Here is a 17484-nt window from a genome sequence, read left to right on the forward strand (position 1 = left end):
TTCTGTATTGTTGTTATTCTGAGCACGTACACAACTAGTGACTAAAAACTTATTATTTAGTATATACAGCTTACCGGGGGAGATGCAAGCCAGCCAAATCTTTCCTCCGATTTATTCATATCTCTATCAAATGCATTTAGGAATCTATAGCGAAGAAGATGATCATCAGTAAGATTAAATTGTCTTCTGGCATAGTGATAGCTCTCGTTATTCCCTTTCCTGGGGAAGTCAAGCCATTCAGGATGCCCAAATTCATTACCTGAATTTAAAAATATTAAGGAGATGTAAAGTCATATGCAAACAAACAAACAAAACAAACAAAAAAACAACAACACAGAAGTAAAATACATTAAAATAAGTTTCATTTCTACAAGTAGTCCAAAGAATACTTCTTCAAATATAAATTGGTTCTTTTTATTATTAAAGCCGTTCTTAGGACTTTCATGCTTGGTTAACAGGTTTGTTTGGCCAATAAAATAAGCAGAGCTAAATACCCAAGACTATGGGGGAAGCCTGAGTGGATGAATGGATTTTATCCTCTGTGCTATGATGGTATCGTTAATAATTTCTCATTTCCGTGCCTTAAAACAAACAAACAAACAAAAATAGTTCCGTCTAGCAGGATACAAATTTTGGAGTTGCTGTAAAACCTAAAAACATCACTGTAACACTGCAAGTCCATTGTTTTGTAGCACTTAACAGAAACTGGCACTATCATTCATACTGTCAACTTCTACAACCACAGAGACTATCTCCCGTTTTATCAACTGAATGACAACAAAAAAGTAAAAAAATAAAAAATAAAAAAAAATAAAAAGATCAGTTGTGCCAACTTTGACCACTTTGTTGATTTTTTATCCAGGGTACAGATACTGTCATCACCACTTCCAGTGGTATAAAAATAACTATTAGGAAAAGTGACTTGAATCACTGTTCCTCACTTTCTAGAAAAATTGAGAAAGACATCGTAGTTCAAGTAGTGAGCTAGGTAGTATAGAGTGAAGCACAGCGCGTAGTGATGCATTCAGTGTTTGATACTGAAAACAAGAGACTTAAGGGGCTTTGTGCTTCAGGAACCTACCAATATGTATTGGGTCAGCCACCCTACAAAGGGAGCTTCTTTCCCATACATAATGCTCCATGTCACACACACCAGAGATGCTTTCCAGGACTGGCACAAAGCATGTTTCAGCTCTGGTTTCTTCCACATGCCTAATGGCTCATGTCCCACAGACTGTGTGCAAACGCAGTATTTCCATTTGTTTTTGTCTAGCAGTAATGTTCTGTAAGTCTCACCCCAATTAACTAGCCCCCACAACTGGGCAACAAAACATGTTTCACTTTAAGACATGGAGCAGGCTTATTCAAACTTAGGTCAAACTCCATTAAAAAAGTGCAGGAAAAAAAGTTGCCATTTAACCAAGGAAGAAGAAAGCTTGGCTTATGTACAATCTCCGAAGCAAATCTCAGCTGCCAAAGCTAAAAGATTCATGCCAACACTTCATCTGGAATGCAGTATTTTGAAAGACTTTCACGTATGCAAACTTTGTTTTGTTTCATATACCATCATTATTACAGTTTGATGCAAATCCAGGTGAACTTAATGGTTCTTACTTGTGCTATAACCTGCTGCCTAGTAGACTCCCAGCCACATTAGACTGTTCATTTTACACAGAATTGACTGAAGTTCAGTACTTTGAAAGTTAGACACATTTCAAAGTCTGTGATAGCTGGTTCACCACAAACTTTTTATGTAGAGCACGCAGAATATCTACTCACTGCAAATCAGAGGCAACAAGTGGTGTATCTGGAAACACACAAAACTAATGTGATCAAATATAAAAGGGTTTATACGAAAAATCCTAGTATTTCTACAGGCAGACACTCAACTTTTGGCAATAAACTGCAGTTCTGTGGGCAGACAAAGAACATGGATGCCGAGGGATGGCAAGTGCTGTTTCCTGGATGGATACCCTGCATGTGTAGCCACCATCTGCTGTCTCACACTGCCTGTGTTGCCTGGGAGGCCCCGAGGATATGGTCAGCAGTGACAGCTATGAATTTACATTTTCAAAGTGGTTTTTGTGTATTTCCGTGCTTTTTTTGGGAACAAAGAAGTGAACAAAGAACAAAAAAGAGCAGGCTACATATATATTTAGCAGAATCCTTCACACTGGTACCCATTTTGTAAGCAAGCTGACAAGCTGTAAATTAAATTTCCCATTCAAAAGCTAAACCACTAAATTTCATATTCCGCTCAGAACCAGAAGACAAACATAAAAGAATCAGAATCACAGCAGGACAATGAAAATAACCTTGGAATAATGCTGGACTAGCTCTTAAACTGTGCTAACAATACGGTACTGAAAATGAGGAAAAGATATTGCTACAAAACTGACACTATACCTAACCAAATGCAATATTCTCCTAAGAGCTGGGCAAGGTATTACCTTCTTTCATGATCAGTGCACTATTGAAAAGATGGACTACATGAGACAGCTCAGTTAAAGAGAGCAAGAAATATCAGAAAGTCAGAGATAGTATGTATTGAAACAATAGCCAAGAAAATCATAGCTATTTGTTCAAGAAAAACAAAGTTAGCGTTAGGTCAGAGGTTGGACTCGATAATCTTGAGGTCCCTTCCAACCTAGACAATTCTGTGATTCTGTGATAAAAACAGGAGAATAAAGCAATGGAAGATAGTGAATAAGTTACAGTAATCTAGCACATCATTTCAATGGAGTATTTCACTCTAAGCAGAGCGTATCTATCATGATTAGACCATAAAGCAAGTCTGCCACCTCCATTCACTTTCCTTGTTTCCCCACAACAGTTTCTACTGTTTTAGTGCTGTTTGCCTTTTTATTTTGCATAAAACATAAGTACAGCAAAATTTTAAAAGTTATTGTCTTAACTGCTACTATCAGTCATTAAGAAAAAAGGAATTTAACAGTTTAGCAACCTGATAAAAGACTAAATTACTTAGAATTTAGAAAAGAACGTAGGTCTAAACATTTATTGCTTGCACTAACATCTGTTAGTGAGGGCATCTTCTGGACAATGTACTTGTGAGCCCTTTGTATTTGCTGATTAACTTTAAAAGGTGCTCTTTATTTCTGAGGTAGACTTGAGATAGAGAAATTTAAGTTTGTCAACCTGACGGAAAAAAATTATATTAGTTCAGGAAAAGGTACAAACATTTAGGATGGCAGCAGGCCTTCTAATTAACTACATAAAGTGCTTCTGCACATGAAAAGCATTGAGTCTACACATCTTTTAACAAGAAACAGATCTCACACTTTTTTTTTTTAATTGCTTTTTTCCTAGTTTAACTTTACAATGAAAGAAGGGAGGTGCTAGAAAAGGGAAGGTAGGGGTAACTGGATGATGCTAGAGATAGCCAAATGTACCTGTGAAGTACATGCTGCCCCCTTCTCCATGTTCCACTTCTCTCCAATGAGAAGCAGAAGCATTCACTTAATAGCTGTGAAAGCCTCTAAGCACAGAAGTACTATTGGGATTTCTTTTTCCTGTAATTAATTTGGTGTTTGATATAAAGGTCCAAAGTACAGATTGACAAGAAGCCAGCTGCTACAAATGATGCAAATCAAGACAATGGAACTAATGTGGAGGAGGTAGAGAACAAGGCTCAAATTAACTGAGATTTTGATTAGAGAAACAAAACAAAGACAAATCATTGAAGTGCAATGCATACTAATTTTTATCTATGAATCAATTCAAGTCTGCTATTCCCTACATATCGTGCAACTTTATTGCATACAAGATTTCAAGATCATGGTCCCAACAAAGGAATTAACATTATCACTATAATGAAAATTTACATCACACTTGTTTATTGTGACAGAAATACATTTACACCACAAAGTATTTATGCTGACAAAGATTACTTTGTAGCTGAGCCCAACAGGTCATTAGTTTCCTCGATCTCTCTTCTTCAGACATCTTTACTAACTATTTTCTCTCAAAGAATCAGGATAAACAGAACTGAGGACATCTTTAAAAGATGCAGGCAATGTTAAGAGATGTCTGGTATTTTGGTTTGTTTTTTTGAATGAAGTATGACATAAAATACTTTAAGAGCAGTTAAAGCAATAAGCTTATTGATACTTCAAAGGGTAGAAGTCTAATTAGGTATTTAAGGTTGAATGAGAATATAAATGATCCAAAATTCTTTAAGATCTTATTTAAAACAGATGAGCTGAAGACTGGACACACTGGGACAGATTCTCAGCTGGTCTACCTTAACACATTTCTACCAAAGTAAGTGGTAAAGTTATGCTAATTTACACAAGCCAGATAATCAGCTCATTTGGGAGTTATAACTGATTTGAATTTAACTTCACTACCTTTTTGAATATTGATGACAATGCAACAATCTACAGAATATAAATAGAATCAATGTAAATAAGATCTAGATAACATTTAATGTAAGATCTAGATAACATTTATCACCACTTCAAAGCATAAACATTTCAAACAACTAATTCTCATTTTCCCTGAATGTGAAGCTCTTGGATATTATGAAATTCTGATCCTTTGTACTTACTCATGTTTGAACTACATCATCTTCAGACCCTTAAGTAACTAGGCTTAACAACATTCATATTACCTGAACCATACAAGAAGCTCCATAATACATTAGAATTCTAAGAGAATGAGTTTCATTATTAGCATTCATTTAATCTTGCTATCCACATGAAAATATAATCAAGATGATTTCCAAATTGACTCCTGGTGAAATAGCTGGGATAGACAACTTGAAAACCTTTATGTTTTTCAGCATCTAAAACCAGCTTTCAATGACACATTGATTCAGTAAATACTAACAAAATAATTTCAAGCAAACATTATAGTACAGTTCTTGCATTAAACACAACCCAGCGGAAATATCATGTATAAGGTAGTGGTAAAAAGAGATGTATTGGTAGAAGAGTTCTGTGAAAAATGTTTTTCTCTTATCTTCTGAAATGGACTAGAAATCCTTCCAATCTATGAGGAGAAAAATCAGGATAAATATTTTATTTGTTTTGAAACTCAGATCTTCCATATCCAAAGAGACTGTTTTGACCACCGGCTGGATCACTCTTTCTTTCCACCTTTCATCATCTCCATACAAAGTTTCTTAGAAGTGCAGTGTTATGTGCAAAGATTTCTTTGAAACACGCATTTCTGAAGGCTCTGAATTGGTATTTTGGTATCTAATTAATATTTTATGTTTAGAATCAAAAAACCTTTCATTAAGTCTGCACAAAGAAACTGTCTACAATCTACAGGATTAATATTCAGGTAGCACAAATGGGGTTCAACTATCTTTTCCTTAATAAATGCCGTGATCTTACTTTTGTATTACCTTTAATTATTATAGTAAAGGAGTACATCATCTGATGTTAAAATTACCACGTATTCTAAACACCATGGACAGGAATATTTGTGACATGATGCTGGCCCAATACCACATGCAGGCAAATCTCTAGAACATCAAGTCACAGAGTATTGTAAGGTGGCTAGTGGTCCTGCAGTCACAAATGTGATCCAGGAAATTCCTTTGCCAAGTGGTAACCTACCTGCTGCTGACAAGTAACGTGACAGATTTAAACAGGTTTATGATCGTGCCTGTGCTGTCAATCAAAGTGAAGGGAAGGCAGTGAATAGAACAGGGATCACACTAGACATGGGAGCAAAAACCTGAGTTTCAAATGGGTTTGAGAAAGTAATTCGTAACTTGTATCGCTGAAACAATTATGATTTATTTGAACTAAATGACAACTATGATATAGGAACGGCAAATATAACTCCAGTAATTAAGATATAGGGATTGATCCAAGAAATTACTAAATGTGCCATAATAATATGTAAGACTTCACAACAGACTTGAGAGACCAAAGGCCTGTAAGGAAATGGAATAAGGTACAGAAAGGACTTCACAGAAGTAGAACATTGTACACTAACTTGACTTTTAATAATGTATCATACTGTCTTAACAAGAGCAATATATTAAACCTAATACTAGAGTAGATCATAGGATAGCACTGGACACAAGTTCATTTAATCAGAAAAAAACAAGGTTAGTATGGAAAAAAGTGATAGTGATCAAGAAACTTCCTGCCAGAGAAATGCCAAAAAATAGTACAGAAATTAGCACTAGACTTTTCTGCAAGACCCCTTGAGTACTTGACTTAAGAAGATTGGTTTTAATGTGTCATTTATAAACTCTGTAAGGACACTAATGAAATTGTTTTTATGAGACTATAAATACAAAAGAGGACGGGAGTATTACTTAGTAAGAATAGGATACTTGTGAGGTCAGCAGCAGAAGTGCTAAGACACAGTATAAAGGTATCTGCCTAGAGACCACCAAAAGTGACCTGTTCTGGGGACAGCTCTTCCCTTGAGAAAAGCTCACCCCCACCAGAATCTTGTCATCTTCCAGATGAACATGGCAACTCAGGCTGACTGAAAATGAGCACAAAGGAAGGAATTATATTCCTGTTGCAGAATATAATAATAGAAGATGAGAATATTTACTTAGCTTGCTAGTGATAAATCTATACCAATCATTTTGTTCTTAAACCTCTGCTGCACCACTGCACACAGACACACACCTCAATTATGAATTTTTCTATTGGGATCCTCATCTCCAGCTGAAGAACACTGTCATCGCTGATGTGTGTGTGGATCAACTGGAAATGACTGAAGACATAGGAGAAGGGAGGAGATGCTGAACCTTGCCTGTACTACAGAAACAAAAGAACGTGTCCTCTAGTGTGATGCAGTAAGGAAAAAAAAAAAAACAGAATCCCTAAAGACACATGAAAGTACTCAGTCCTTAAAATGGTTACTGAACAAGAAACTGAATGATCTTTTTCGTAATGGAAATGTTAAGGAATTCCAGGTATGTCAGGCTTGTTGCTTCAGGAAGAAATCTTTCAGGTTTTCTATGGATGTAGTTTGTTCTTACACCAGAATAACACTGAATACATTTCTATAGCACTAAACGAAGTCCTCCATTATAATTATCTTTTCTACCTTTATAGCTTTTTTTCTTTAGTACTTCTCAATCTAAACTGTTATCACAGCCAACTGTTTGAAAGCATGGTTTTCAACACTAACAAATAAGACTGGAATGCCATACCTAAATAATACCTAAATAAAAAATGTCCCTTTATCCGAGCTACCTGTTTTCAACGGTGTCTAAAAGCAGAATATTGAAAACAACTTAAGAATACAAGAAGCTTGAATGGTGATATCTCCTGACACACTGTCAGCCTCTACTCATTTTCAGGAGGAAAAAATAATTTTAAATGGATAGAAGCCAACATGGAGGCCTGTATTAGATTCACACATACAACAGCAACAGGTTGCACTTCCAAATATTATACTACACATTATATCACCCGTTATCTGAATATTAAGGCGTTTAAGTAGTACACATTTTAATTCTGCTTTAAGCCTTTCTGCTCTGATGACCATTGGTAGCAGTGAAATTTTCTGCACAAGACTTTCATAACAAAACAGCTGTATGTTGAGGAATATTAGCTCTTGCAAAATTGAAAAGAATAAAGTACAGCATAATTTTCATTTATTTATAAACCAAATAAAACTGTGTGTATATAAAAGTTATTTGTGACATGTACCAAAGTTTTTGTTAACAAAAAACCTGTACAACATTGCTCAGCAAGAAAACATTAGCTTTATATGTTATTTTCACCACTCCAAGGATCTCATTACTTTTATTTTTATTTTTTTAAAGCATTTGCTGGTTACTGACCTTTTCTCCTCCAAAAGAGATACCTTTGCAGTATATGTCACTCGCAATAAATGCCTTCTTGTCAAAGCAAACAGATCTGCTTCATTATTCTCTCAGTCATTAAGGCAAAATGCCACGGGTTAATACAAACAAATCACCCAGAAAAGCAAATATTCTGGTATAAGAGACTTTGTTTAAATTCATAATTTACTTTTTTTTTTTTAGTAGAAGTAAACAAATGCTTACCAAATCTGTGCACTTGCAAGATACTGTATTAATTTAATATTATTGTTAAAAGGTCCTGTACTCTCATTTTCATATTTAATTTCCTGGCCATTTCAAATCACATCAGGCTATTCCTTTGTACACAGGTTGTCAAGCCTAGACAAATCAAATGCAGTTAATCTTTACCTGCGTGTAGACACTAAGTTTTCATCCCTATCAGAAGGCCTCCATTTTGACATATACTGCAACATGCAATATTTAATTAGCTTTTTTTCCCCTGATGAAATATTAGCTGATCACAGCACTTTAAAAGTTCACAATGATAAATACTCTAAAATATCCTCTTCAAAACCAATTTATTGTAACCTATTCTTTACACAGCCTATTTACCAAATAAGAGATCAACAGAAATTCCATTAAAAGACATTTCCCACAACCAGTAATAGCTACATTCTACTATCTTGTATGTCTTCATTTTAAACTGGAAAAAAATGTTTCGAAGTCTCTATAGAATTCAAGAGTAAAATACCACTGCAAAGTAAAAGAGAAGCCAAGGAAATAAGCCCATATCACAAACTTCTGCAAAATATATTTTACTTTATGTCTATTACATTCACATGCCACTAAAACGATACAGTTGACACCCTAGTTCCCATGTGTATTTCCAAGGGCTGTGTCTGGCCCATTGAAGCATCTCTTTTGGGGAGAATGGCTATAACACAGAACATTGCAGGAACACATTGAGATCTTTGCACTAACTCATGCATCTGCATGACACAGAGCAGAACTGCCCTTCAGCTCCTGAAAACAAATTCCCTCACAGTTCTCTCCTTCAGCAGATCTCTCTGAAAGAACTTTAAGCCAGCTGACACTTCCTCACATACAGTTTCATATGAAGATACTAGCTTGGTTTCCCAAAGCTCTTGCTGTCTCACATTTCAGGTAGCTGCCCAAAGATTATTTGTTATCCTCACAGTCTTTCTAAACTATTGTATTCTATCACAGTATTTGAAGACAACATTTTCCTTTTTGCTTTACATCTGTTTACCAAGTTACTTGCACTATGGAAAAGAATTCAAAGAACTGGAGTTGCTTGTTAAAGTTTGAGTAATAGGGCATGAAAACAACTTCCTGAAACAAGTATGGTTATAAACAGTGATCAATACTATGATCAATATATTATGATCCAGTCCTCTACATGGGTAAAGAAAGAGCACAGCAATTTTCAAAGATGACTGTGACAGGGTGGGACAGGAGAGGACACTCTAAGCGTGGTGAAACTGTTCCACTAAGTTTTATTGGGATGAGGCACCTATAACCACCTCCAGTCCAATCTGATCTATTGAAGCAGGATCAAATTATGCAGGGAATCTGACCCTGCCTCGAGGCAGCAGGTTGCATTATATGTACGTGCAAGTCATATACTGGCAAGAGCTTACAACATAATTATTGGAAGACAATATTACTTTGTTTTCTTATATTTTTTAGTCTGCTTTCTCTGCAAGTACCTTGAAAAAACTAATCAGTGAGAACTATGAGTGGATTGGAGCCTTGCTTAGAACTGAAATGTTAAGTAGCTTTAAAATGTAGTTATTGTTATTATTATTATATTTTGATAATGTTTAAGCACACTTCTGTCCCCCTCTTCAAGAAAGTTTAAAGCAAAATAGCGTTTTCTGGGTTGTGGTGTATCAATGAATGCCTTGCCTCTCTCTCTGCAACCCTGTCCTATCAAGGTTGGCCTGTCTTCACTCATTTTCTGCTGATGGTAGAAAGCTTGAGTTTTTGTACCATGAAATTCTATAATGTTGATAAAAACTGTTCCAAGTTCTTAAAGGAAATAATTTTACAGTTCTTCAAAAGTTCCAGTGGTATTAAATAGTATTGTTTAGTCCTCATTTTTCAAACTGATCCTTTCTTTTGTCAGATCAATTGTAGAAAAGAAACCACAACTATTTCTACTCGGAAGCGTCGACTCTGTGTACTTGCATCAGGAAAGGCAGGATGGTTGCGAAGCTCACTTACACAGAGGAATAGCTTGGCACAGTCAGAGTGGACAGACCATGACACTGTACAGTATGATTTATGTTTTTCTTTTCAGCAGAGGTAAAGTGCAGCACACTCAGAACTATATTTAAACAGAGAAACATTTCTATGTAATAAACACTTTCACTTACATTTCTGTAGTGTTTCAACAGAAGAGTATTTCATATTAATGAAATGTTAGTATCACCACTGATAACATTCAGTTCTATGGGCAGACAAGTTGTTCCTTAAATACTTTAGGGAACAGAGCTTAGGAGCTTCAGCAGTTCATACAAGTGGACAAGAAAAGATGTCATCTAGATGAGAAGTTATCTAGACCAGAAGGGACTTTGAGAGGATGGTTATTCTACCTATTCTTAGGTAGAATAGATTGCTATGAATGCTTAGATGTAAGCACCCCTTCCCCAGGGCAGAATAATACATTTGAGACTTAAAATTTAAACTATTCTCATATACAGTATTTAACAATTTGAGTAACAATGTAAACTAAACATGTTGCTGTTACACTACACTCATTTCCATTATTCTGTTTCCTATTAGCTGAATCTTGACAAAAACAACAGATTATAACTCGCAAGCATAGTGGAAATGTCACAGTATTCATGCCTACATGCACTGTATATATTATTTAGGTAACCAGTTTCAAGAGATCCCAGAAATATTTAGAAACACAGATATTCCACAACACATCTTTTCTTACTATACTGCAAAGGTCTATAAAATTAAAAAAAAAATCACCACCAAAAAAAAAAAAAAGCAAACACTCCAAGAAGAAACTTTCCTGAACAGATGTGGTCAAATAAGTTCTAGCTAATTCTTTCTGTATGACATACTGCTGGGTATTGCCGGATACCACAACTGACAGGTCAATGTATTTCAAAGGCGAATCAAGGGCCAGACTGGAACAGGAAGAGGTCACACAACACGGATTTTTTCCCATAATACATTAAGTAAATGGCAGCTTGCTTACTGGCTTTGGTTAATCTAGAATTTCATCCTCTAATTTTGAGGAAGTAGATAAAGGATTATGCAAGTGAAAGTAAATGAAAACTAACAAAAAAGGCCACTTGAATGATATTTGATACAAGAGGAAGTTAAAGCTTTTCATATGATGTAAATCAACAATGAAAGTTTACATTGTTCAGTAATATTCTGTGCTTGCTATAGGAGCAAACGTAGTTAAAATTAAGTAAATATGCATTTTCTAAAAGCACAAAATGAGAAAAATTTGACATAAAAGTTTGGACCAACTCAAAAAGCAGTCCATAAGTTTAAAAAAAAAAAAAAAAAAAAAAAGGTTGCATTTGTAGTTTGGAGATTCACCAAAAACTTAATTACAGTAGAAAAAGGACTGCAAGGTATGTAAAAACAACAAGCAAAGCAGCTATCTGGGAGCACAACTTGATACAAGAAGGTAAAAAGCCCCAGCAGATATACATAAATCTAAACAATTATTATTTTTGTTTTTTTGGACAAACTTCTTCATAGCATCTGACTCTAAAAAGAGCTGTTAAATTTCTTATGTATTTGAAATAACCCAGTTCTTAGAAAAGTGAAAATAGTGCACAGAAAACGTAAGCCTTCTCATCTTCTACTCAAACACATAAAGAAAGTCTTCTTCACAACTGGCACATCATCTACTCTGGGAAATCATCTCCTTTATTGTAAATACACTACTATATGCACTAGAAGTATTTTATTTGCTCAATATATGCTTCATACACAGAACTGATGCAACAAGGAAAGTAGAAGGGAGATAGATGTTGAATTAGGAATTCATTCAACTGTCCACACATCAAGCCACTCTTTCCTATGCCAAACAAAACAGTAAGACAAAGTCTCATTTTCTTGAAACCATAGCACAAATCAGCTATCAGAGAACACTTCTAGTAACAGCTCTGAACTTCTTCCTATCTAATACCCTCAAAGAATTACATTCCCAAGACTCCTCCCAGAATCACACAGCTGCTGCTTTGAGCCTACATTAAAGCTTCCTGTCAGCTGCCTCCTGCCCTCCACCTGAACGTGACTCACCCTGGCACACTGAGAATACATTTAAAGACTTATTTAAAAAGTACTTGTTTCAAAATTATCTTGTTAAGACCTTCACGGGTTCAAACACCTCATTTACCATTGTTTTACAGCGACTGGGGCACCCACTAAGACAATTTCAAAAACTGAACTCTGTGGTTATTGTAATAATCTTTAAAAAGTACACAGCATCTTACTGTTAGCTACACCACCCTTTCCCTCAAAAAGATGGAAAACACCAAAAAAAGTAGAGCAAGTATAGTGCCACCATGTCAGGCAAAGGTGCTCTGGAACGGTCTAGAGACTTACCTCCTATACGCTCAGTCTTAATGCTGTGGATACTGATGTTAGACCTCTATGATTAAAAAAAATCAAATTGAAGAAAAACAAAAAACACCCTGCCAGCCAAAAGTATCTGCAGTTCACACACCAAATATGTTTCAATGTATTTAAAGAAATGGATTTATTTATATTTTGAAAGCTACATAACTGACTTGTGAATTTTGAAGGTACAAGCAGTATCCCACTTGCAGGATGTCACACTTATTCAAAGCAATCTATTACTGTAATGCCTCACTACTGTGAGCTCATACATTTGTATAAATACACAAAATCAAAAACATTTAATATATATTTATATTAAAATGCAATCAAATGGTCTATTTGTTTCTAAACAGATACAACAGCTGAAATCTGTTGTATGACTAATATCTAACTTGAGCCATACTTTGGAAGCACAAGGACATTTGCTTGGAAATTTGTTGAAATAAACAGAAAACAAGTAAAACCAAGCAGGAACAGCTACAGAGTTACGCATGTCCTATTCTGAAATATTTCCAGTTTGTAGCATTCCTCCTACAGAAGATTCCAGCGCAACAGTGGCAGTATTATCCAAGCAGCAGTGTTCAAAGTGTCCACACCTTGGAAGTGCTACCTGCCTATCCACTCATCATCCTTTCTGTGAAAATGCATACGCTATTGTAATTCACATGGGTAGATGGTCTTTGCTGTTTTCAGACGTATCATTTACAGATTTGTGTGAGGGTAGCCAAGCTGAACGCATGGCTTACACTTCAAACAAAAGGTAGCAGTGCTCTGATAGCCCTTACTTTAAGGAGCTTATTTCACATTCTCTGATTGCATTTCATTGACAGTGATGCCTACAAAGACCTGCTTCATTTACAAAGTTACCTTGGAGTCAGAGAAAACCTATTTGTGAGCATGGTCCTTGGCAGGTCTTTCTGATCCTAGGGCATGCCCTAGGATATTTGGACATGTATCACAGTGCTACAGATTGCTCTGAGATATGGAATGAAGTTGTGCAGAGCTCCTGTACAAAGAGCAAAAGATAAATTTGATGTATTGGCAATAGATGCCAGCACATCTCATCAAGGCATGCTGATTGGCATATGAACTTTATGTGCTTTTAAACAGGCTAGGTTTTACAATCCAGCTGAATTCTGATTAATGTGTAATTAACTGATCTGTTGCAAATGAATGCAACCACTGTATAATTAAGACTGGACATAGTTTAATCTCTGAGGTAAGTTACAAAACTCAAGGCCTGAGTACGTGGACCAAATAAATTATCATACAGAAAATCATATTGTTAGCAGAGATTTTCACCACACTGAAAAATAAAAAACAGCAAAATGATTCCAAAATAAGTCACGTGTCACACTTGATAAGAAACTTTTTACATTAATATCCTTGCTGGTTCCTAACTTAGCAAATAATCATTATGGCAGCACATGTTAAAGAAGTTACATGAATGTAATTCACACCTTCCAATCACATACACTTTAGAAAATATAGATCAGTATGATGCAGTCATTGTACATTCAAAGTATTCAGTAGAGTCTTTTAATTAACTGTTAGGGGGTTTGGTGACACGACTCCAACATAACACACGTAGTGCTTGGTTAGCACATCCAAAACCACCGTCAAAAAGAAAAGCAAATATTTGACCCAATATTAAGTATTGGCAGTGTTTCAGAATATAGAAAGCCTTCCAAAATGAGAAGAGTTGCAAGCATTTTCAGATCAGGTTTCTTTTACACAGTTCTCTCAAAAATAATTTGTTTCGAAAAATAGACTTGCCTCAGTGAGCTGATAAAAAAAAAAAAAAAGCATAGCTCTGGCAAAATACAGCATTCCTACTGTTCAGCACAGTGTATCTTCTTTCTACAACTACTTCAATTCCACTACTTAGCAGGAAGACATTTAAATTTTTATTGTATTTCTACTTCTCAGGAAAAGAATGTACGACGTTGATGCTAAATAATCATGGATTGAGGATTTCAAGTTAGATTTTTTTTTTTTTTTTTTAATATACACAGCAGACGAAAATAAATGCCAGCTACTGACACTGAAAAAGAAGATTGGCCAACTATCCCCTTTGCTTCAGGGCTACTGCTGTGCTATGAATGAAATATTAGCCATCTGTAAAATCAAACATGCTAGGGAAAAATAAATACAGAAATGACATTTTGAGAGCTGTTACTTTTGCTAACAGTATAGAAGAAACCTGAGGTAAGACACGCCAGCTAATAGAGCTGCTTTCCTATACAGTCATCAATGTAAATGTTAGGTGTTGTTATGTGTAACATTAATGAAAATAATTGTGTGTAGATAAAGGACTGAATGTGGGCAACAAACAAAATCAAACCCCTCATCCTGCCATTTTCAAATGCTCGTATTCATTTCATATATATATAAATGTGTGTATATATATATATATATATATATATATATATATTTGAGAGCAATATACTGAATGAGTTGTAAAAAGATCCAAAATATACCACAGCTACATATACTTGCATTTAAAAGTTGATGATATTTTGTGTCAATGAAGCCATTTAACCCAACAGCAGAGTTTGAAAAAGAAAAAAATATAAAGGTGGATCAGGCCCAGAAGAAACCAGATAGCCCTGTTTATAAGAAAGACAAGACTTTGCACCAGGAGCGGCAGAAGCCCTTACTGAGTTCAAGGCTAGCTAAGGTCTGACTATGCTGCTGCTCACACAGATCGATGGACAAAAATTCAGTTGAAGCACTGAGCCAGTAGCCACTGTCTCCTACAGCTTTAAGGTATTGCTTATCACTTGCCCCACACTGCCTTGTTCCAAGATAAGCAGCTCTGCCCAACTGCAGCCTCATCCACCTGGACTGCCTGCAGCCATCGGCAGAAACTGCTGTTGGTCCTCCAAGGGCAGCTGGTGATCCCAAGACTTCGTAACATGCCAGAGAAATAACAGTGACACTGCTCTCCCACTGTAGACTGTGGTCCTCTTCAGGCACTGAACTGCACAGTAACTTTGCATAAGATATTAATTTGGAAATGAGTGATGAAATTTACATGTTTCTAACACAAATGTTGGTTTAATGTTTTCTAGCTCTACTTCCAGACAAAATAAACTCACCAACTCAGAACCACAACACAGCATTATGCATTGCTTATTTGGCATTCCCACTCAGGCCACAGCATTTCAGTGTGATTTGCTACGTTGTAGAAGTAATTTTTACTTAATAACTTAGATAAAAGTTAGAGGCAACAGAGGAAGCCTCAAGAGTTTCACATTCTCATTTGCACTACACCAAATTAAACACTGCACTTACATTCTGATTCATTTTCCTTCTGCTCACCAGTAAAAAAAATACACGACTACAGTAGTATAAACACTTTAAATTTTATCATGTGGAAATAACTTGCTGATTTTTCATCTCGGAAAAACTTGACTTCTCATGCTAATTTGAAAGAAAAACTGCCTTTGAAATATACTCATATTCCAAAGAGTGAAACTCCTGCTTTGCAGAGCATGTTTCAAAAGCAGCATCGCCAATGGTTCATAAATATTTATGTTGATATATATGTAATTAGTGCGTATATCAGAATAACCTCCCACATCAATCTGTGGATTCATTGTTTCAGAGTCTCCTTTCAACTTGTTCAATGTTATCTTTGTGGTGTTCTTTTGTTTGTTTGTTTTTGTTGTTGTTTTTCTGAGCTACTGTTACATTAGAAATGAAAGAAAGTGACTGGTTCATTCAAGACTATAACCTGACACTTAAAACATTTTTGTAAGTGATGGTTATTACTTTTAGCATATTTCCAAAACACCACTACAATAATTGTATGGTGACAGCTTAGTCTGTTGCAAGATCTCTGTTCATTACAGTCAATCAAAATCAGGATGGCTAGAGGCAAGATTATCTATATTGCTGGCATTTCTTTATTTTTATTTTTTGCTGTGAAGAAAAGGATATTGAATCTTGCAAGTCTTGGTTTTCAGTAAGAAAAGTTAGACACCAGTAAGTTCGGTCTCTGTACACAGCCATGCTATAAAATGGGCAAGTTTAAAAAATAAAATTCAAATCATCATTGGAGGCAGTATATTGAACTGACTGAAAATTCAACTGTTCAGTCACAGAACAGAAAGGTATAGCGTGAATTCAATGCTTTGTCTGTCTGTAAATGAGATCTATTAATGAAAATGCGTGAAATGTCTACATTAATGCACAAAAGCCTCAGATGACTTGGTTCTGACCTGTCCAACTCAGTTAATTGTCCTGGTATTCACTCATTCTGTCTCCCACTGGAATAGGGACCAAATCGCACACACATCTTAAAAAAGTTATTCTGAACTTTTTGCAAGATCCAGCAGTTATTGCACTGCATAATGCTAAGAGTCAGAATTCATTTAAAATCATTGAGATGTACTGCCTCCACAAAAGTACTTAGCCTTAGAACAATCATTACATCAGCTCCTACAATTTAGGATAGATTTGCAGTCGCTTCATGTGGATTCTATGCATACAAGTGTTTTGTATGGATGGAAAAGATGCAAAATTTGACTTCAAATTATCTTGAACCCGATCCTCACCAAGCCTTTTTTATTCACACCTCAGAGTATGAAACGAGAAAAGTTAAAATATAGTCCCAACATATTGCTTGCATATTACGTGACTGCCTACAATACCAGAATAGCATAAGGAAAAGCTGTAACTAACAATCAGTCTCTGAAGAGCATTATCTTCTCGTACTAATCTGCAATTAATTGCATCAGATGCAAAGAACTTCTCATGATATGTTTCTACGCTTTGCAGGGGAGGGACAAAAAAACAAAACCTGAACGTTTTCACACAGCACACAGGGTAAGAAAATTTATGAAACAGGTCCCTGCTTGAGTAACTTAAGGATGGTGCTGCAAGTCAGCTCCTGGCTCTCACAAAGCAGCTGTCTGCTCTGGGGGTGGCGTGCAGTGCAACAAGGATGCTACAGCAGACCGCAACAAGTGTCCTGACAAACAGATAGGCTGTATTTACAAATGTAATTTAAAGATAGGCTTGACTCGTGTACATTTAATCAGTGTCAGCACAATTGAGAAATGGATGGGGGAAACAGAATACAG

The 17484-nt window shown here is 35.8% G+C and overlaps 1 protein-coding gene across 3 annotated transcripts in view; it reads right to left on the minus strand.

Annotated features, from left to right (window-relative positions):
- The window catches only part of GBE1 (1,4-alpha-glucan branching enzyme 1), a 169916-nt gene that overhangs the window by 26519 nt on the left and 125913 nt on the right, over positions 1–17484 (minus strand). For all 3 annotated transcript variants that reach the window (XM_068691224.1, XM_068691217.1, XM_068691208.1), the window contains exon 13: positions 75–259. In XM_068691224.1, the coding sequence (XP_068547325.1) occupies positions 75–259 (185 nt within the window). The remainder of the gene's footprint in view (positions 1–74; positions 260–17484) is intronic.

The sequence above is a fragment of the Anas acuta genome, chromosome 1 (genome assembly GCF_963932015.1).
Source record: "Anas acuta chromosome 1, bAnaAcu1.1, whole genome shotgun sequence".
NCBI classification, from domain to species: domain Eukaryota; kingdom Metazoa; phylum Chordata; class Aves; order Anseriformes; family Anatidae; genus Anas; species Anas acuta.